The 22,405-nt window shown below is 42.8% G+C and overlaps 1 protein-coding gene across 1 annotated transcript in view; it reads right to left on the bottom strand.

The window, feature by feature from the left end:
* Positions 1 to 22,405, bottom strand: part of DNAH12 (dynein axonemal heavy chain 12) — a 59,643-nt gene that overhangs the window by 2,357 nt on the left and 34,881 nt on the right. The window contains exons 53-72 of the mRNA XM_075286770.1: positions 22,193 to 22,340; positions 20,463 to 20,608; positions 19,695 to 19,909; positions 15,969 to 16,161; positions 14,121 to 14,313; positions 13,500 to 13,672; positions 13,286 to 13,426; positions 13,048 to 13,206; positions 11,942 to 12,086; positions 10,523 to 10,673; positions 9,684 to 9,940; positions 8,542 to 8,682; positions 8,315 to 8,452; positions 7,589 to 7,822; positions 6,500 to 6,688; positions 5,888 to 5,991; positions 5,011 to 5,215; positions 3,795 to 3,932; positions 1,817 to 1,908; positions 1,004 to 1,071 (exon numbers count right to left, since the gene is read on the bottom strand). Of these exons, the coding sequence (XP_075142871.1) occupies positions 1,004 to 1,071; positions 1,817 to 1,908; positions 3,795 to 3,932; positions 5,011 to 5,215; positions 5,888 to 5,991; positions 6,500 to 6,688; positions 7,589 to 7,822; positions 8,315 to 8,452; positions 8,542 to 8,682; positions 9,684 to 9,940; positions 10,523 to 10,673; positions 11,942 to 12,086; positions 13,048 to 13,206; positions 13,286 to 13,426; positions 13,500 to 13,672; positions 14,121 to 14,313; positions 15,969 to 16,161; positions 19,695 to 19,909; positions 20,463 to 20,608; positions 22,193 to 22,340 (3,230 nt within the window). The remainder of the gene's footprint in view (positions 1 to 1,003; positions 1,072 to 1,816; positions 1,909 to 3,794; positions 3,933 to 5,010; positions 5,216 to 5,887; positions 5,992 to 6,499; positions 6,689 to 7,588; positions 7,823 to 8,314; positions 8,453 to 8,541; positions 8,683 to 9,683; positions 9,941 to 10,522; positions 10,674 to 11,941; positions 12,087 to 13,047; positions 13,207 to 13,285; positions 13,427 to 13,499; positions 13,673 to 14,120; positions 14,314 to 15,968; positions 16,162 to 19,694; positions 19,910 to 20,462; positions 20,609 to 22,192; positions 22,341 to 22,405) is intronic.

The raw sequence follows: 22,405 nt of genomic DNA, 5'->3' as shown, positions 1-22,405 counted from the left end.
AGGACAAAGGTGGCCCAATAACTTATTAAATCATATGTATGCTTGGCTGATATAAAATAACAACACAGAGCTCCTGATATGCATCTGACCCAGCAGAATAAAGACATAAAATGTGCAATAAATCTTATCCTGGCAGAGGGTGAAGTAATAGGGACAGCTGCAGGGTCGCTCATATCTTCCCTGCTAAGACAACCTTCTATATCTAACACTGAGGTTTTGCCAGTACAGTAATGTCTCCTTGTGGAAGTCTTCCAGATTCCAAATCATGTGAAGATTAAACAACAAATTCTTCTCCTATATTGTACTACACAATCCTCCTGTGAAAGACAAGACGGGAGACAGATTTTTTTTTTCTAATGAGTGCTTGAGTAAGGTCAGAGGGGCCAATGAAGGAGATGAAGATGGAGGATTACAGTATACAACTGCGGTGGAGACTAAGTATTAATAGGTTGCTTGAAAACTATTAAAGACAAGGTTGTAGGTGTCAATGGCAAATGTTTCACTGCATGAAAGAAATCCCACTGGGTCTGAAAACCCATTTTTAAATAGAGATGGCCTCATTCACAGCTTCTATCAACTAGCCAAAGTGTACAAAAGGTAGCATGTCTGCAGAAATGGATCTGATAGCTTTTACATTGATCGCTATGTAAACTAATGGCGATCTGATGCTAATGATGCTGAGAGGATGGGAATATATGGGGCTGAAAGTGACGTCATCACAGATCACTATGGAGCGGTGACTTTGTTTCAGCCGAGTTGAGGTTGGCCCATGAGACAACTGTATAGCCCAGGCAGCCTGAGATCGACCATTTGGCGAATCACCATGGCGGCCTTGGATATATCCCCAGGTTGGGCTGTGTACTGGCAGGGGGCACGTGACACTTTCTGGCAGAGTTGAGGCATGGTGGACCTTTTACAACATCTCTATATGGCCGACATAACCTTTCTGAGGATTTTATACCCGTATACAGTACATTATAATATTTCATCATCTTGCACTTACTTGGCTTAATCCAGATTATCGGCACAGAATCAAACAGGATTTTGGGGTGCTGTTCTGTGAGTACTCCACTGGTGAGGATAATATAAGATAATGACATAAGATATGTTGTCTATTATTTTAGTTATTTATACAATCATATAAATGTTCATTTTTTTTAGATGGGTTTTTTGAATGGACCCAGACTTCTTTCTAATGATCAGGTACTCATTGATTTTGGGAGAATCTTTACAGCCTAGATTCCCAGCACATTTTAGAAACTCCATAAACTGATGTGTAATGGCTTAAGGTATAGTAAAACGCAGAGTCTAAGGGCTCGTTCACACGGGGCAATAGGGGGCGGATACTGATGCCGAATCCACCTCCGAATCAGCCCTCTCACAATAGAGGTCTATGTAGACCGGTAGCCTTCTTTTTTGCGCTAGTGGTATGTTCCGGCTCAAGGAATATAAGAAGTGAGCTGCCCTTTCTTCAGGCAGATTTCGTGGCTGAGTCAGCCCCGGCGTCCATCTCGCGACCGCACCCTTAGCACTAGGCCCATTCTTTTGGGCCTACGCCGGAGTGGAAAGCCAGGACTGTCGGAAGCCACAACAGGTGCATTTTGGTCCTACTGTAACTCAGCTTCCCACATCAGAATCAGGACCAAAATACGTGGTCCCGTGCCCTGTGTGAACGAGGCCTAAGGGGATTGCTCATGACTAATATCTTGGTCTTCTTTCGAGTAGCCGAGCCATTTAACAACAATTTTTGTCTTGACTCTCAATAATAAATATAAAGTGTCATTCTATAAATGATTCATAACTTGCAGCCACTGACCTCTTCCTGTCCCAGCGAGCTCCATCTAAGAACAACCCATTAATGTAGACTCCATCTTCTGGTGATGTGTCAGAAGTGTCCACAGGCAGAACCTGGTCAAAGGCAGCTCTATTAGTTTATGACATACAGTAAATAAGGCATTATATGGCTCATGAGAGCTATAAGACACTATAAAACACTGTTTTTTTTAAACCAGACACAAAAGTCCTGCATTACCGACTTTGTGTCCAGTTAAAAAATAAACAAAAACGGTTTCGCTGCAGAGACCATAAAACGCTCACAGGCACTCACGGGCGGACACTTTGCAAACCCATTCAAATGAATGGGTTTGAAAAATGACTGCCGGTTTCCGTCTCCTGTCCAGTTTCTTGGGGAGAAGACGGAAACCTGAAAGCGGAGACCGGGGCGCAGATGTGAACCTGCCCTTAGTTTAGTTCACATTTTAGGTAAGAACCAGCGCAATATTTAACTTCACTTTGGAAGTGACAGGAGAAGAAAATATGACTTAATAGATAGAAAATCTATACTATATAAGTAAAGTGTTTGCATAGTTAGCCCATATTTTATACAGATTTAAGGACGGGGGGGTCTCATACAAGGTGATAATGACATATCGCCAGCATAATTCCTGGCGCCGCCCCCTGAGTGGCTGGCTGCCTGATACAGTGCTCCAAGCTGGGAGCAACCTTTATCTTTCCTTTTTCACTCTTTTTCTCTGTATCTTCAAGAATCCTGTAACCAAGCAAACTAGCACTATGAATTAGCAACTATAAATCGAATGGAAGATCCTGTGGAGTATTTTTTTCCTTTTGTTTCTATTGTTAAGCATGGACAATGACTCAAGACCTGGACATGTGCCTGTTACCATCCCCCCCAGGAGCTAAGGACAGCATGGACGCCATGTGGCATGGAGGAGAAACCTACATGGAAGTGTGGACGTCTTCTTTTCAAGGAGATGATTTTTGGAGTCTATTGCTGATGTGTGAAGATACCTACAGCTGACTGGTATTTCTTTCTTTTACTGTGGACACATGGGACTCTGTTACAACCTGGGAACCTACAATCACCCACCTACCCATGTGTTTATGGAAGCTTGGCAAGAGAGCAGCACCCTGTCTACCTGGATGGCTTCAGACCTCTCTGGGCAGTAGAACACAGTGGTAAAGAAGAAAGGAGGAGGGGGGCTTGTGATGAAGGATATTTTGGGGCATTTTTTTTCTGGTTAATGGACAATAGCGCTGATGCAAGATACCGAACTACCAGCTGTGAGCATGAGATCTCACCACCTATCAAAGGAACTGCCACATGTTATCATGATAGCTGCATATGTCCCCCACCTCTGCAAAAAAATGTTTTTTGCCTGTTATATCTACATGCTGTGACCCCCCCCTCCTCATGTCCTCCAACCACGGTCAAGCTGTATTAGTAACATCACTTCACACAGAGAACTAAATGATCCTGCAGTGTGTCTGTGTTTCTTTCTTTTTAGTTGCTATGATTCCTAGGATTTCTCTATCTGCCATGAGCTTCTATGTGTTTCTCTCTTGTTATATACTACTGTACCATCTATGAAACTGTATCACTGAAATTTCCCCATTGTGGGACTATTAAAGGATTATCTTATCTTATATACTATCAATGTCTGATTAGTTGGGGACCAAACATGGTGACCCCACCTAAGCATTAGAATGAATAGCAACTTTCTGCAGCTGTCTGGCCAAAATAGAAAATGAAGCAAATAGAAATTGAAGATGGCGAGGAACTGGAGCTTTCCAAGCATTACTGCCACTTCACTACAGAAGTTGGACCCCTGCCAATTGGATACTGATGACATATCCTAATAATATGTCATTGATGTTTACCCTGCGAGAGCCCCTTTACCCTGAAATGTTGTTGCAAACATTTTACCCGAACTATGACATTAGATATGCAATACTAGATAAATCCTTACAGATTAGTTTACTTAATGTGAACTCACCTGAAATTCATAACCTAGCAAGTCAATAGGGATTCTGTATTTCCTGGCATAATTCTGCATGGCACCAGTTAAAAATGCTTGTGTGAAGAAGAATCCTGAGAGCCAGAAGACATGAGGCTTTCCATTATCAAACCAAGTCTGCAAGAAACCAGAAGCATATACTGTATATCATGTATAGTGTAATGAAATCCTATGCAATGGTATACACTAAAACATAACCTATCCATATGGTGCAATAGATGTCTATGCTGTCTGTGAATGTCAATACACACTGGTGTGGGTCTAAGCCTTCTGGGCACTCCGCTCATCTCCAGACCAAAGAGGCGCCTGTGTTACCCTTCGTTCACATCTGTGTTTGGTAATCCATTTGGGAAGCCCGCATGGGGACCGCCCTGAACGGAATACCAAACGCATTGCCAAGCGGTGTGCAGTGAAAGCACACGGACCCCATTATAATCTATGCACGGAACATGCGGACCGAAAAGTACTTCGTGATCTACTTTCATGTCTGCATGATTCGTGTGGGCAGCACGCGGAAAGCACACCGACCCATTATAGTCTATGGAGTCCGCGTGTTTTCACTGCACACCGCTTGCCAGTGCGTTTGGTAGTCCATTCGGGGGGTCCCCATACGCACTCTCCGAAAGGATTACCAAATGCAGATGTGAACGAGGGGTTAGTTAAAGGGCTTTTCCAGAACTTATAAACTTACTTAACATCCATCAATATGTGATCAGTGGGGGTACAACTAGAACACCTGCTGATCAGTCGGTTGAAGTGCTGATACTGATGACGTCAAGTTCATCAGTCATATGATACTGCAGCAGCTCAGACCCATTCAAGTGAATGGGACTGACATGCAATAACAAACACAGCCCCTACAATATGTATAGTTCTGTCCTTGGCATTCAGAGAATAAGAACTATCCTAAAGGTTCAATATAAAAGTCCTAAAAAAAACTTTAAGGGGCGCCATCAGTTTTTTCCTGCCCAACACCACTCTAAGGCTGAGTTCAGATGGGGTTTTTTGGTCAGGATTTTGACACGGAATCTGCATCAGACTCCTGACCAAAATACTCCATCTGAACTCAGCCTTATCCATCACCTGGTTGTGAGTAATGCCATAAGAAGAAAACCTGAAGGAGCCAATGTCTTCTCTTTATAGTAGATGGAGATCTGTTTGCGGTCTGTGCAATGAACATTACCCTTATACTCACCTGTAGGAATTTAAGACGGGCCAGGAAATCATTGATGTAACTTCCAAGAGGTTTTAAACTGGGGTACGAGCGCTTTGCCCACGTTTCAGGAACCTTCCCTACAATTAAGCTGCCAGACAGGGCCTCCAGCTCTGAATCCATTACAACCAGGCCTTTGATAGCTTTCTGTAGGTTCTGTAGCGTTGTCCTTATAGTACGGATTAAGCTGGAATAAAACAAGATTTATTATCCTGAATGGTACATGCAAAGTGCAAGCATATTTAATAGGTGTTCTAACTATCTCAGTGGTTCTTAACCAGTGTTCGATCGAACCCTAGGCCCTATGCGTGGCTCATTTTGTGTACCAGTAAAAAAACATATACCTATGTCTTGAATTTGGAAAAAAATCATATTTGATTTACCACTAAAGAAGGGTTCGGTGAATGTGCATATGAAACTGGTGGGTTCAGTACCTCAAACAAGGTTAAGAACCACTGGCTTATCTGGTTTATCAAATTTTCCGTAGGACGAATTAAAGGAATTTTACTATGATGACATATAATCTACAGTATGTCATACTGAACATGTGTAATTATTGAGTTATTTGACAGGCATCAGTGCGCCACCTGGTGGTAAAACCCTGTAAATGTATACAGTAATTATAATATTAGTTTTATAACACTGTCATCTTCAGAGCACAAGATAACAAAAGTGTAAATTAGACACAATGGGGGACTTTGATGAGTGATTTGCGTCTGTTTCCAAGCAAAAATTTGTAACTTTTTAATTTTTAGACAATTTTCAAAAGCGGTCAGAAAAGTGGATGGGGAAGGACCAATCTGACAGATTTAGTAAGAACTGTTTCAAAAACAAATGAAAAAGATGAACTCTGTTGTACTTGTTAAACCTCTCCATCTCCTGCACCAGTACGGTGTTCATACTCTCTTCATATCGCACTGGGAACTTCTGCAAAGCTGCTTCAATGTCGAAATCCTTAGGAAGCTGCAGAAATACACATGATATGGTCATTCCCCTCTATATGATCAATGCTCAGTTATTTATAGAGATGAGCGAGTAGTATTTAAATGGATTTATCAAGATTATAACATTGATAATATAGCCCTAGGAAAGCGTATCAATATCAGATCAGTGGGGTCCAACACCTGAGACCCCCATCAGCTGTTTGATGAGACTGCAGAATATGGATGAGAACTGTGACCTCTTCAACACAGCGCCGTACATTGTATAGTGGCTATGCTTGGTACTACAGCTCAGCCTCATTCACCTGAATGGGACTGAGCTACAAACAGGGCTTGAGATTCACTGGCTTGTGAAGGAGATTAATTGGGTTGGCAGGGTGTTGGACCCCAAATGATGTGAAATTGATGACCAATCCTAGTGATAGTTCATTGATATCAACATTCTGAAAAACCCCTTTAAACATCAAAATAAATCCATCATATATTTCATATTAGTTTATGTTAATTTGCATATAATGTGCGACTCTCACCTTGCTGAGTATATCATTAGCTATTTCGTACAGGGTGTTATCACTGGCCCCGGATGACCCTCCTTGGCGACCGCCCCCCTGAGTCAGCAGCAAGGATTCAAAGATGGTTTTCGTTTGCTGAAGATCCTTTGATATGTCAACATTTTCATGCAATCCAAAAACCTCAGGATGCTGACTGAACGGGAGTCTCTGCCAGACAGAAAATAAGAAGTAAGGAATCCGTATATAAGATGTTCTGTGTAGAGAACAGAACAGGCTGTGAGAGGTAGAGAACTGATGGTGTCCATTTGCAGATTCCTTTGCTAATAGGATTCGAGAAGGTTATGTCAAGGTCTTGTTTCATTGTGTCAGAATTCTGCTGTATCCAGAGCTGAAATTTCTCAGCATTCCTTGCTAACTGAGTGAGACGAAATCTATCAAAACTGACCTTCTACACTGCTCGTGATAATCCAATAGATTTCTGAATACAATTTTGGTATATAATGACTGTGAATCAGGATCAACACAATTAACATTTTGCATTGAGTTTACAAAGTCTCTCAACTTCATATGTAGACTACAACTATAACTATATAGTAACTGTAATATTTTGGGATTAATAAGAACTGCATGTGATTGGTGGCCAGGGGCCTTGAGACATTACCATTATAATACATGTCAGGCTGTGCAGTTGTCATCTGACACATTAAAAGATTGCCATGAATTAAGGTTTTCCATGCACCTTCCATAGCTATTGGCCAAATGGTGGTTCAGGTGAAGGCTACTCCTCCTCACTACCCCATACACATACATGTTTGGTTAGGTTGAATCTGTATGTGTACTCATTGGAGAAAGGGGAGTTAGCTGCTGCCAGACACCTCTGATGGTGACTTATCCCTTCTTTCCCCCAGATAATCTGTTGGGGGGTAATCGGGAGGCCCCCTTCACTTTAGAAACTCTATTACTTCAGATGTCTTTTCTCTGACATGTATGGAAGCTGATACATTTTCTAAAAACAATCCTATGTGTGAAGATGAGTGTGTTCAGAAATACTAACAATGGTAGTAAAATCCAAGACAGTAATATATGTGTAGGCCAAGTGTGAATCACCTTGATGAATTCAATGTAATCCTCATAAGTGCCTTTAGGTGGGGCTAGGTAGTGGCCACTTGGAGAGAAGGAATAGCGGGGATTATCTATTATGTCATTATTATAAAAATCTGTCAGAGTGGTCAGCAGGAGGCGCCGATCCCAGTCATCAGTCACACGACCTCCGTAGTTACACTCTCCAGTTAGGTAAGAGATGGCCTCAAATGGTACGTGCTCATAGTCATTCACAAAGAGCTGAAATGAGAAAACAAAATTGCTACTACAAACACAAGCAAATGCTATTTAATAGGTATAAATTCACCCATTGGGGGCTGCGGTAAAGATCTATTGTGGAAACTGAGCAAAAATCATATCATGTGGATTTGCAAAAGATTTTATTCTATGCATTGCAAAGGATTAAATCTGCTGTGAAAATCCATAGAATGAATGGACGTATTACAATGTGGAGATGGCACAGATTAAAATCTCATCTAATTTTCTGCTACCTTAGTATTCTGAGGATTTTCCACCTGCAATTGAAACAGCATATGTGTGTGTATGCAGAAAACCGCCAATATAGCCACTGTACTGTCCCATATATATGATTTGAAAGTGGGAGTGCTTAAAGGGATGTGTTATTTGAAGTGGAGGGTGTATTAAAGGTAATGTCAGTATACATCACTTTTGGTCATGCTACTATGGAAAGTGTGATCATGTAAATTGTGATATAAGATGTAAAACAGTCACCTGTAGCTGGCGAATGCTGATTCTCAGGTCAGACTCATTAAATCCATAAGGAATGTTCCATCCCAGAGGACCAAACTTCTTCCTTTCTTGAACCAAAGCATGGAAGAAACACACCCCATAAAGCAGCTTCTCCCATACCTGAAGCCAATGACAGCACAGAGTTAGACAAATATGTCCTATTACATGTGTAGCTCTCATACATTAGATATTTGGAAAACATCTCTTACTTGCTCTTTCCCTGGGCATGCATGGAAGAATTGGGGGTCAGAAATTGGGTCGGTCAGATATGACTGCAGCAAGTTCAGTCTCAGTCCGGTCGGGGGCTCATTTGTCATCTTCACTCCATTTTGGAGAATGGTCACTGGAAACTGAGGACAGAGAAGAAATATTGTCCAGACTGGGTAACTAAAGTCTGGCACCTGAACTGAGCTGAAGCCCTGGTTTTTTACCTTTATACATATGTGAACAAGTTAAAGAAACCTAAAAGCAACTTGCAGGGTGACAGGATTCTCCGAAATCTATGTGGTTAAGTGGAAGCATTATCATAGGACTAGCAGGTCACTTCAGCCTGTAAATGTAGTTGATACAAAGACTTTGGCTTCCAAGCCTGAGCTAGGTCATATGAAGCCAGCCTTACCCTCAGGACCTGCCAAAGACTATGATTTTATAGGGCCGCAAAAAGGTGCAAATACCTAACAAACAAGTAGCTGATAGCTGGCACCTATACCCAATCTCCTGATAATTGGCCCATGTAAGGTTGGTCTGTCTGGCAGTAAATGTCATCTGAAGATATGCACAGTCCAGTCATATTAACATGACTACGCCTACGTCAAATAACCAATCACAGAAGGCACGTGTCATCAGCCATCTGGGTGCACTCATCATTGTGGAAGGCACGATGGATCAACACAAGTATGCGTCTATCCTTGCGGACCATGTTCACCCCTACATGTGAATTGTTTTTCCTCAGGATGATGGCATCTACCAGCAGGACAATGTGACGTGTCATAAAGCTCGCGTGTACATGCGTGGTTTGAGCAGCAGCAGGATGAGTTTACTGTACTCCCTTGGCTAGCAAATTCCCCAGACTTGAACCCAATCGAGAATCTGTGGGACCACCTTGATCGGGTTGTTCGTGCCATGGATGCTCAATCGCATAACCTAGCGCAGCTGGCCACGGAACTGGAGTCGGCATGGCTCAACATCCCAGTGACCATCATCACAACATCCTCTCTCTTCTTGCACGTCTCGCAGGGGTCCGCTCTGCCAAAGCTGGTTATTTTGGATTTTGACAGGTGGTCACATTAATGTGACTGGACTATGTATTACAAGCACATAAAATAATGAATTATACGTAAGACGGGTTTACCTTGGGTGAAGGATAACTAGTTAACCACAGCCTGAAGTCTGGGTGACAAGTGTCACTGGTGAACTCCTCACAGATCTTCTCCAATGTTGGCATCCAGGATACAGCCAGGTGACAATTCTGCAGACAAACCCATGTCCCATTTGCTGCTGCCTCTTTTATCATTTTTGCCGCTACTGGCCCCTGTCCCTGACCCAGGGAGATGGCTTGGAATTTGTCACCGCCTCCCATATTTTTGTCATTGGCAAACTTTAACAAACCTGAAACAGAACGTTTAATTGTTTATAGTAAATGTCAAAAGGTACCAGCAGCAGATATATCATATATTCCTAAATATTGAATCTGCAGAGTATGCATAAAGTGGTTATACAAGAGTAAAAAAGCCGTTTTTTTGTTAAAACTGCTCCACGCCAAGGACTATGTTTGGTATTGTAACTCAGCCCCATTAATGTCATTGTGCAAAGGGAATGTGCACTTTGTATTCTTTACCTAAGGACTGTGCGTGGCCTGCATCATGCACTAGTTATAGGGCTGTTAGTATACATCACTTTCGGTCATGCTACCATGTAAAGTGTGATATAAATTCATTGTGCTGCAAATTCAGTTCTAGTGAATGGCAGATAGGCTTGCTTTGAGTTATTAGGGTGCACACTCATGGAAGCCACATGTGGTCGAAGCCTTGTCCGTATGCAGCTGCCAATGATCACATAGTATAATTTATGCAATCACTGGTGGCCACATGCGACTGTTGCACATCAGTAGCGGCCCTTAGGTTTATAGATTTGGGTCTTACATGTGGTAATAAAGATGTATACATTCTAAGAATTCCTTTTCATACTTACTTGCCATAGGATCAGCTCCAGGAGATAAGACAAAGATGAGGGGGATTGTAGAATTAGAGTCCAAATAGCTTTTGGATAAATCAAATGGAGGTGGCTCAACAAATTTCTTTCCAAGTTTGTCAGTCACGTAGTTAGTCACAGCCGGGCTCATCTATCAGTGACAAATAGATGCACATTCATTGTTAGACAGTAGGAGATTTAATAAATATTGGTTACGTAAACCATAATGCCAAGGCTACACAGAAACCTTCTCCATAACACAAAATTGCATGTCAAGAAATCCCAGTGATGTCTTACTGGAATTACCTGCTCTCAAGATACCATTACCGTGACATAATGGTCCCAAAAAATTCCATCAGAGTTGGAGCTACAGCACGACTGCATTTACTTCCATTAGATGCGATGCAGGTAAGTCAATATTGCCATCTTTGACTGTGCTACATGTGTCAATGTCAAAGTAACTGTGTAGCAATAGGCTTAGAGAGGTGTCCTACTCCATTTTACTGTTGACCTATCCTCAGGATCTGTCATTAATAAGAGATTAGTTGGGGTTTGAGACCTGGGACACCCGCTGATCAGCTGTTTGAAGGAGCCTGTATCAGTGCCGTGTAGTGCCGTGTCATAGTGGCTATGAAATGTAAGTGTAGCGTTGTCCCATTCCCATTCTGCGAGGCTGGAATTTTATTGCACTGCCACTATAAACCACAGAGCATGCACTGTAAGCAGTGAAGAAGTCAGGGAACTCATATGAGCACCACGTCCCCGTCAAACAGCTGATCAGCGGGGGTCCTATGTGTCTGATTCCACTGATCTCTTATTGATGACTTTTCCTGAGGATAGGTCATGAATAGAAGGCATCGGACAAGCCCTGTAAACTCCACAGTGCTATGTAATGACAAATCGTTTCTCCACATTGCTGTGACTCTGAAAGTGTTTATTTGCTATCATCTGCTTACCATTTACTCATAACCTCTTCTAATCCGTCGTATTATTTTCTAATTGATAACATATAATATTTAGAACCATTTTAATTCCATGTAGAATACTTTATTCAGCGACATATATTTTTGTAGGAATTATCTTATCACAACAATCCCTTTTTATACTGAAGTAACCCCAATGATCAGCTGATCACCATGGTGCAGTCTTCAGTAACCTGGCAAGAATAGCTGATATTTAGGGGATTCTTAAGCTAAATGCATGGAGTTCATCTTCACACATGTCCCATGTAGTGGCTAGATATCTGAAGCCAATCCTTCAAATGAATGTCTGACCATGTAATACATAGACCAACCGGGTTAGCCATTAGAAGCCTCTCCAATCTGGTCTAACAGGTCATAAAGAAAGAGGATGACTATATAAGAAAAGTTATGCAGAAAAAAACCACGCTGGTAAAATAAAACATTACATATCCCTTACCTTGTCTGGTCGAAGGCATCTCAGAATAATCATCTTCTGGAGATCATTCAGTTTGTCATTGAATGGGGCAGGTAAGGGAACAGTGTGAGGTTCTCTGCTGTCGTACAACCTGTGCCACTCATTGGGATTTCCAATGAAATGTTCTCTGATCATATAAGAAGGAATAGATATAATAAGATACAAAATATTGGTTAATAAACAGCAAACACCAAATACATAGTAAAGGTCTTTGTGACAAGTGTCAACTACTGAACAATACCCACAACAAATCCTAAAATGTTTACCCATTGCTAAAATAGTAGTGGCCCTCAAATTGGTTATTGCTGAAAATAATTTACCGGTATATTAAAGGGATTCTACCATTAAAACCCTTTTTTTGTGGATAAGACGTCGGAATAGCGTTTAGAAAGGCTATTTGTCTCTTACCTTTAGACGTGGTCTCTGCTGTGTTCCTTAGAAATACCGGTTTTTACCTGTATGCAAATGAGTTCTCTCGCAGCGAAGGGGGCGGCCCCAGCGCTCAAAAAGTGATGGGGGCGTCCCTACCGCTGCCAGAGCAGTGTCCAAGTGCCGCCTCCTTCTTCATCCGCAGTGTCATCTTCAATGTCTTTTTCCGGCGCAGGCTTGTAACTTCTAGCAGAGCAGAGCAGACTGCGCAGGCGCACAGGCCACGGGAAAATGTCCGCTAACAATACTGTGCAAGCGGCCATTTTCCCGTCACCTGTGCGCCTGCGCAGTCTGCTCTGCTCTGCTAGAAGTTACGAATCTGTGCTGGAAGACATTGAAGATGACGCAGTGGACCAAGAAGGAGGCGGCGCTTGGAGACACTTTTCTGGCAGCAGTGGGGACGCCCATTTTTGAGGGCTGGGGCCCACCCCCATCGCTGCGAGATAACTCATTTGCATAACGGTAAAAAACGGTATTTCTAAGGAACGGCGCAGCGTAGACTACGTCTAAAGGTAAGAGACGAATAGCCTTTCTAAAGGCTATTTCGATGTCTTATCCACAAAAAAAAAGGTTTTAATGGTAAAATCCCTTTAACTCAACAAGACAATAATCCCAATTCATCCTAATTTATGTATTTATGTATCTTTTGGAACATTTACCTCAATCCCTTAAAAGTCGCTAAATCGCTCGCGCGGCAAATCTCATCCCAGCTTTTATCCGGTAGCCAGTCTGGTGCTGGGTTTGCTATATTATTTTGCAGGCCTACACCGCCAGTAAGTAGGAACATAAATTCTTGGTGTTCAATTTCCTTCCTCGCCCTATAATGAGAATGGGTAAATATTTAGCGGAGAGTATGGTACATGGTTATATACCCATAGTGCCCAGATAAAGACTTACATGAGGAGGTTGCAGCAGAGCAAGAAGGAGAACAAAAGCTTGTCCTTCTCAAAGAGTGAGCGGCACACGTTACAGTATAAGTTATAGGTGAAGTGATCGTTCAGGTAACGGAGACGTTTTTCTAAGATTTTAGATTTATTGCTGAAAAAGAAGTTGTATACATCATTATATATTTATATACTGCAGCCAAGTGTAAGGTTAGAGCAGTCCTTACCTGTCCTGAATAGAGTTGATATAGAGATTGACAAACCAGTTTAGTGCATACTGGTACATTGGGTCGATGTTGGCGAGGTCCGCAATACTGAAGAACAGCACTGATGAATGTTTGGCGATGGGCCTGTAGCCTTCTCTGGACTCTGCGATTTTTAATTCAGTTTTTTCAGCAATCTATACAACCAGATAGAAAGTATACAGTCTCAGAAGTTGCAGATCACAATCCAGCAATGCTACTGTGCCAAAGGCTAAAATTTAAAGGAACACTCCAGATAAAGCTGGTTCACCGTGTTTTGCCTAGTACAGGGCCAGAAGGATCATTGCATGAGATAGGGACTCAAAGTACAATAAGTAGTGAAGTCATGACACTTGTGGCTGCCAGTGAGCCAATCCTGCTCACTGCAAACTAAAGTATTACCTACAACATCATAGGCCTTTGGGCAAGGTCTTGGCCATATGTGGTTACCAAATAGCAGACGATAAGTGTCCACCCCCCCTCCCCCTTACTGGGATAATGCAGTTTACCACTAAAGGAAACATAAAGGTATCAGATGTGTCTGAGCAGCTGAGAGTCGGTACATGATCTGTCCATATGATTTACACATATTTGCTTTTTGCTGACCTGCTGTTTTTTAGTAATCTCATTGCTCATGATCTTGGCTGAATCTAAAATCTGAATGGCACTCTCATCTTCCAAGATGTTCCCTTCTGAAGACTGTAATGTCTCCAATATCTTGTCTTCAATCTCCTTCAGCTGTTTTTTATTGGCTGCTGACTGTAAAATTAAAGCATTTCTTTCTTCTTCTAGCTCAGGCCTAGAAACGGGGGGAAGTATAATGTTAAGTTTTGTCACATATGAAAAACAAGGCTACAGTATACAGTAGATGCAAGTACAAAAAAACCTATGTTTCTAACAGTTATGGTCTAAGGCTCTGATTCTCAGGGGTGCCTGTATTTAGGGGGATTTTCACCATGTTCATGCTGTGCTATTGAAGGGATTTTCTGGGTTTAGGATATTGATGACCACTCCACAGCTGCTACCGCTGTGTTTTTTTTAAATAGGCCATTACCGGCTGGAGTTACTTATCGATCCTGGCAGGGGCTGGGATTGGTAAATGACGCCACGGGCCCCACAAACATCATTATTATATTCAGGGGTCTTTTCAGACCCCGGAGTATAATGATCGGAGGCCCAGGAGAGGTACGGGAACATAAAAAACCCTGTTACTAACCTCTCTGGGCTCCAGACAGGCTTCAGGTCTACTTCAGTGACGTCTCTGACATCATATGACTGGGGCTTGCATCCTTGTGTGTCGCGACACAAGCCCCCGTGTCACATGATGTCCCAGATGTCATTGAAGATGGCCTCCATTAGCGGGGAGTGCTGCAGAGCCAGTGATAGGTAAGTAACAGTGTTTTTTATGTTTGTATCCCCCTTCTTGGGTCTCCGATTATTATACTCTGGAGTCAGAAAAGACCCCAGAGTATAATAAGTGTTCATGGGTGTCCTCAATGGAGCATAATACTATGTGCAGGGGACACTATGGGGTACAATACTGTGTGCAGGGGCCACTATGGAGCATAATACTATATGCAGGGGCCACTATGGGATATAATACTGTGTGCAGGGGCCACTATGGGACATAATACTGTGTGCAGGGGCCACTATGGGACATAATACTGTGTGCAGGAGCCACTATGGAGCATAATACTGTGTGCAGGGGCCACTATGGGATATAATACTGTGTGCAGGGGCCACTATGGGACATAATACTGTGTGCAGGGGCCACTATGGGACATAATACTGTGTGCAGGGGCCACTATGGAGCATAATACTGTGTGCAGGGGCCACTATGGAGCATAATACTGTGTGCAGGGGCCACTATGGGACATAATACTGTGTGCAGGGGCCACTATGGGACATAATACTGTGTGCAGGGGCCACTATGGGACATAATACTGTGTGCAGGGGCCACTATGGGACATAATACTGTGTGCAGGGGCCACTATGGAGCATAATACTGTGTGCAGGGGCCACTATGGAGCATAATACTGTGTGCAGGGGCCACTATGGGACATAATACTGTGTGCAGGGGCCACTATGGGACATAATACTGTGTGCAGGGGCCACTATGGGACATAAGACTATGTGCAGGGGCCACTAGGGGATATAATAATGTGTGCAGGGGCCACTATTGAGCATAATACTATGTGCAGGGGCCACTAGGGGATATAATAATGTGTGCTGGGGCCACTATGGGGCATAATAGTGCGTACAGGAATGTGGAGGGGGTCAGTTGGAGTCTTTGGCATCGGTTGGGAGGGGGTCGGGGGGCATGTCAAAAGTAAGCCACGAGACCCCGCCATTCCTAGTTATGCCACTGCATACATCATTTACATGCAACCCCTCAAGAAGGAGACAGGATTACTAAAGACAAATGCACATAAGAAAGTAGCATGAATCACCAACCTCTCCTTTGCTACAACAATACCAAGTAACTGATCTTCTAGACCCTCGGGGGTGATCATAAAGTTGAGCAGTGACACTTTTGTTGCTAACTCGGGTAGATAATGTGGATTTCTGAGTTTAGTAGTGATATAAAATCTGAAGTCACTTGAATATTCAATGATTGCTTCTCCAAGTCTGATGCAGTCCATGCCTCCTGCAAATACACAAGCATGACATTATACAATGGCTTTAAATGTGATATCAAAACATAGTTATTATAGGAAATATATTTCTTATTAGGGATAGAAAGCAATACAAAGTATATCTTATAATAACAGTCACAGATGTCCTAAATGTTTTCCAGAATGAATATTTTACATGATTTTCTACTGTAAAATCTCCTCGAAAAAACAAGGTGGCTCCAGAGATGACAAAGCTTCTTCACTTCATGCCAATTCTAATAAATATGTTAGGCCAGGGCGTCCCTGCCCCAGCCCAAACCACTCAACCCACTTTCACAAAAATTAAATGAACAACTAGGGATGTAGGGCATCTTTGGCACAAGTAAGGGGTGTGTGCCACATTAACACCTATTTATACCAGAAAACATGCATTGATGGGTTTATAAATCTCCCTCAACATGGGGATTGCGCACTAACAACACAGGTTAAGGGATAAGTGTCTGATCATTTGGGTCCCGCCACTAGAATTCCCAGCAATAATAAGAATTGGTGTTCCCATGTTCTCTGTGTAAATTAAGTAGTAGTGTGCATGTGTGATCGCCACTCCATTCACTTCTAAGGGTCTGACTGAGTGCTGTACGAGGCTATCTCTGTCAGTCCCATAGAAGTAAATGGAGCGATCATCATCTATTTACACAAGGGACTCAGGGTCTTCCTAATTTTGCGATTGCTGAGGGTCCTGGAGGTTGGTCCCCCAGTAATCAGACTCGGATTCCCCATTCTGTATGGTCAATGAGAACTCTGATCACTAAGGAAGCTGACGCATAGGGTCCTGGTGGAACTTAGGCGAATGGGGGTATATGGCTATGTTTGGTGTATCTATGTGCTTTCCCAGCACATACAACACACAATGTTCACAATGTACTGTAGTCAGAGTCTTAATGATATGTTATATCACAAATTATTAGAGATGAGCGAACACTAAAATGTTCGAGGTTCGAAATTCGATTCGAACAGCCGCTCACTGTTCGAGTGTTCGAATGGGTTTCGAACCCCATTATAGTCTATGGGGAACATAAACTCGTTAAGGGGGAAACCCAAATTCGTGTCTGGAGGGTCACCAAGTCCACTATGACACCCCAGGAAATGATACCAACACCCTGGAATGACACTGGGACAGCAGGGGAAGCATGTCTGGGGGCATAAAAGTCACTTTATTTCATGGAAATCCCTGTCAGTTTGCGATTTTCGCAAGCTAACTTTTCCCCATAGAAATGCATTGGCCAGTGCTGATTGGCCAGAGTACGGAACTCGACCAATCAGCGCTGGCTCTGCTGGAGGAGGCGGAGTCTAAGATTGCTCCACACCAGTCTCCATTCAGGTCCGACCTTAGACTCCGCCTCCTCCGGCAGAGCCAGCGCTGATTGGCCGAAGGCTGGCCAATGCATTCCTATGCGAATGCAGAGACTTAGCAGTGCTGAGTCAGTTTTGCTCAACTACACATCTGATGCACACTCGGCACTGCTACATCAGATGTAGCAATCTGATGTAGCAGAGCCGAGGGTGCACTAGAACCCCTGTGCAAACTCAGTTCACGCTAATAGAATGCATTGGCCAGTGCTGATTGGCCAATGCATTCTATTAGCCCGATGAAGTAGAGCTGAATGTGTGTGCTAAGCACACACATTCAGCACTGCTTCATCACGCCAATACAATGCATTAGCCAGTGCTGATTGGCCAGAGTACGGAATTCGGCCAATCAGCGCTGGCTCTGCTGGAGGAGGCGGAGTCTAAGATCGCTCCACACCAGTCTCCATTCAGGTCCGACCTTAGACTCCGCCTCCTCCAGCAGAGCCAGCGCTGATTGGCCGAATTCCGTACTCTGGCCAATCAGCACTGGCTAATGCATTGTATTGGCGTGATGAAGCAGTGCTGAATGTGTGTGCTTAGCACACACATTCAGCTCTACTTCATCGGGCTAATAGAATGCATTGGCCAATCAGCGCTGGCCAATGCATTCTATTAGCTTGATGAAGCAGAGTGTGCACAAGGGTTCAAGCGCACCCTCGGCTCTGATGTAGCAGAGCCGAGGCTGCACAAGGGTTCAAGTGCACCCTCGGCTCTCCTACATCAGAGCCGAGGGTGCGCTTGAACCCTTGTGCAGCCTCGGCTCTGCTACATCAGAGCCGAGGGTGCGCTTGAACCCTTGTGCACACTCTGCTTCATCAAGCTAATAGAATGCATTGGCCAGCACTGATTGGCCAGAGTACGGAATTCGGCCAATCAGCGCTGGCCAATGCATCCCTATGGGAAAAAGTTTATCTCACAAAAATCACAATTACACACCCGATAGAGCCCCAAAAAGTTATTTTTAATAACATTCCCCCCTAAATAAAGGTTATCCCTAGCTATCCCTGCCTGTACAGCTATCCCTGTCTCATAGTCACAAAGTTCACATTCTCATATGACCCGGATTTGAAATCCACTATTCGTCTAAACTGGAGGTCACCTGATTTCGGCAGCCAATGACTTTTTCCAATTTTTTTCAATGCCCCCGGTGTCGTAGTTCCTGTCCCACCTCCCCTGCGCTGTTATTGGTGCAAAAAAGGCGCCAGGGAAGGTGGGAGGGGAATCGAATTTTGGCGCACTTTACCACGCGGTGTTCGATTCGATTCGAACATGGCAAACACCCTGATATCCGATCGAACATGTGTTCGATAGAACACTGTTCGCTCATCTCTACAAATTATAAAACAAACACATGTGGAACTCTTTTAATGTATGCATACGCTAACTACAATTCATCATTTACCTTCATCTTTTCCAAGGAGGCGAGGATAAAAAGAAAAAGGTTACAATAGAAAAGTAACTAAAACAAATAAAATAAGTGGATGCAGAAAGCAGATGTCAACAAACCACCAAATGATATCAAAGGGTTAATCTCACAAACACAGCTCCTATGTATTTTCCTGAGTAGGGGTTTCCTTGCTTGAGAACCCCTTCTGTGAATCAGAAACGATGAAACAGCAGCTCTCACTCTGTTGGACCTGAGTTGTCCATATATTAGGGTGCGTTCACACGATGTAACGTTGCGCATGATCTGGCACGTATACACGTGCCGGCAGATGACGCGCTCAAAATGCTGCCATTCATTTCAATGGGAGTTAGGAGCGTATACGCCGCGTTATTTTGCGCCCGTGATTTTGTGGCTGCAAAATCACGGGCGCAAAATAACGCGGCGTATACGCTCCTAACTCCAATTGAAATGAATGGGAGCATTTTGAGCGCGTCATCTACCGGCACATGTATATGTGCCAGATCACGCGCAACGTTACATCATGTGAACGCACCCTTACATGGATGACTGCCCTGTAATACTACATTTTACCTGCAGTGGGCACACTCACTAATAGTAACTATATTAAGGTCGGGCATGATGTTAAAGGGAGCGCCCTCTATTGGGCTGCATGACTGAGGCACTGTCTTCCTATTTACATCATGGAAGACAGATTTGCATATTCTTCCCATGATCCTATATTATACAATTGGACATTGTCACACGTACCTTGTTTAAAGGTTTGCTTCAACAGTAAAGGTTCAAGTGATGGATCCAAATCTTCTCCCACGTTTTCCAACAAAAGAGGCGTCCCAAACTGTATACAGTTTTCCAAAGTTCGCATATAGTCTGAATCTGTTAACTTAATGACACTTAGTTGGTTGTCTCTCTCTGAATTCTTTATCCACTTGTTAGCCTGGCCCTGCGGGTCTATCATTAAAGGCCTGTGCAAAGCAGACAAAAGGGAACACTGACTCTGTTACCAAAACTGTAGAAGAATAAAACCAGTATGTAAGAAGACCTAGACAACCAGTATGTAAGAAGATATAGATATAACCAGTATGTAAGAAGACCTAGATGTAACCAGTATGTAAGAAGACCTAGACATAACCAGTATATAGTTAGACATACAAATAACCCCTATGTCATAAGACATAGACATAACCACTCCTTAATCTACATCAGATCAAGCGAGACCACTCCGCACACAGAACTTAAACGATCCTGAAGTCTTCTTTCTTTCTTTTCTTCCTTAGCTGCTATGGATTCCTAGTATGTATTTTTTCTCAGCTTATATGTGTCTACTTCTGTAATATATTACTGTGTATTATCCTTTATCTGTATTACTATGCTGCTGTAACAGCAGTACTGAAATTTCCCCACTGTGGGACTATTAAAGGATTATCTTATCTTATCTCTCTCTTAATAAGACACAGATGTAACCAGTAGGTAATAAGACATACAATTAAATATCTGTAAAACCTACACAATACTTACCAACGTCTTGAGTTGCTCACAATGACCCCATTATCTACCGAGAAGCTGTCCGTCGGTAATCCGGCAATATTCCAGGCTCTGATTTTAATTGGGTCACCGAGAGTCTTACTCAGTGAAAAGTCATCAGAGCACGGAATCATTTTACTCTGAAATTGGAAATATTGATGGTAAATCTCTGCATTTTCTTTTAAAGACATGCAATTGTGTGTGATAGTTTATCTACCTAACATAGAGAAGTCAAATATGATGCACTAGCACAAATATGCAACTAGTATTATGTCCGCAGCTTCTGAATCTTTGTTAATTATGCAGTTTAATCATTTATTTTACAAAAATCTTAAAAGTGAAAAATAGATTGATCCCCCCCGTCACATATAAGCTCCACTCCTTGCTAAGGTTGAGCCTGGTATTGCAGGTTGCAGTGACATTAATAGGAATACATGGAGAAAAGGTAGACTCTGAAGACTGAGGCCCCACATCGAGGAAATGCAGCGGTTTTTGTTGCAGGTTTTGCTACATTTTTTTGAGCCAGTGTAAAAAATGGATTTAACAGAAGGGAAACATCTAAGAGCTTCCTTTATATTCCACAATTCTTTTCAAGCCACTCCTAACTTTTGCTGAAAAAAACGCAGCAAAATCTGCAACAAAAAAAAGCTGCTTTTCCGCAACGTGGAGGCCTTAGCCTAAAGGAGTTATCCAGGATTTTCAGAAAGTTACATGACAGTGGGCAAGGGTATAAAATAAAAAAATAAGCATTACTTCGGCTACGTTCATATTTTTGTCAGAGACTCCGTTCCAGGCCTCTGGAGTAGAGGCCATCTAAAATCGTGGACGAAAAAGTCCTGCAAGCACAACTTTTTCGTCTATCAAAAATTACAGATGAAATATGGAAAGATGGACTTCATTATAGTCGGGATCCATTGTTGTCCATTATTCCACAGATCTGTTTTAATGTTTAGTCTGTTCTTTTGGTCCTATGATAGAATAACATAACAGAACAAGCTATCAAATCCTTGCTGCTCTAAGGGTAAGTTCACACGGGAATTTTTGGACCGATTTTGATGCGGAGGCCGCCTCAGTCCAAAAAATGGCTAGATGCGACTGGATGCACTGCACTGGCATTCAGTCGTGGAATTCCGCTTTGGATTTGGCATAAATGAATGGGCCTAGTCAGGAAGGGAGTGTCATGCCGCAGACGCCGCGGCGAATTCAGCAACAGAATCTGCGGCAAGAATGAGCAGCTCCCATTGAAGTCAAGCAGAGTGGCGGCGGATTTTGAGGAGGATTCCGCGTCATAATCCGCTGCCAAAAAACTCCATGTGATCTTACCCTAATGGTTCATCCTGGATCTTTAGATGTCTTTTACATCATTTACAGAACTTCTGCTACAGACACTGGCCTCAGCAGTGATGCTTCTATATATGGCACATGACTACTTAGGCCAGAGATTGGCTGCAGGGGTAATGTGAATGTTATAGGTGATGTCATGGCTGGAAGACTGATAGCGGACATCAAAGCAGGGGCCAAAAATCACATCACTTGGCATAACTGCTATGGTGGCCTAGATGTCATACTCCAATTCCAAAATCTACCTGCTTAGACTAAAATTTTCAATATTTGGATCGGTTCTAAATTCTTCAATCTAGTGTGCGGCCCAAATCATATATTTATGATCATATTCATAGTACTAGCAGCAGATATAAAGAAATAAGAGCCCGCAGAATGTCCACCTTGCACAGCTTGCTCCAGTCTCTGGTACATTCTTGTCGAAAACCAGCAGTGAAAGCTCCCAGATAGGCAATGACACCAGCAGATACAAGGACGTCTCCAGTCAGATTGTCATACATGTTCTGTAGTGAATCAGCAGCATTGGACCATCTAATGATAGATACAATAAAAGAAACAAGGAATAAATACAAACTATTAAATAGAACATCTAAAAA

The sequence above is a fragment of the Leptodactylus fuscus genome, chromosome 9 (genome assembly GCF_031893055.1).
Source record: "Leptodactylus fuscus isolate aLepFus1 chromosome 9, aLepFus1.hap2, whole genome shotgun sequence".
NCBI classification, from domain to species: Eukaryota; Metazoa; Chordata; class Amphibia; order Anura; family Leptodactylidae; genus Leptodactylus; species Leptodactylus fuscus.
This window is presented reverse-complemented; position numbering and strand designations above follow the sequence as displayed.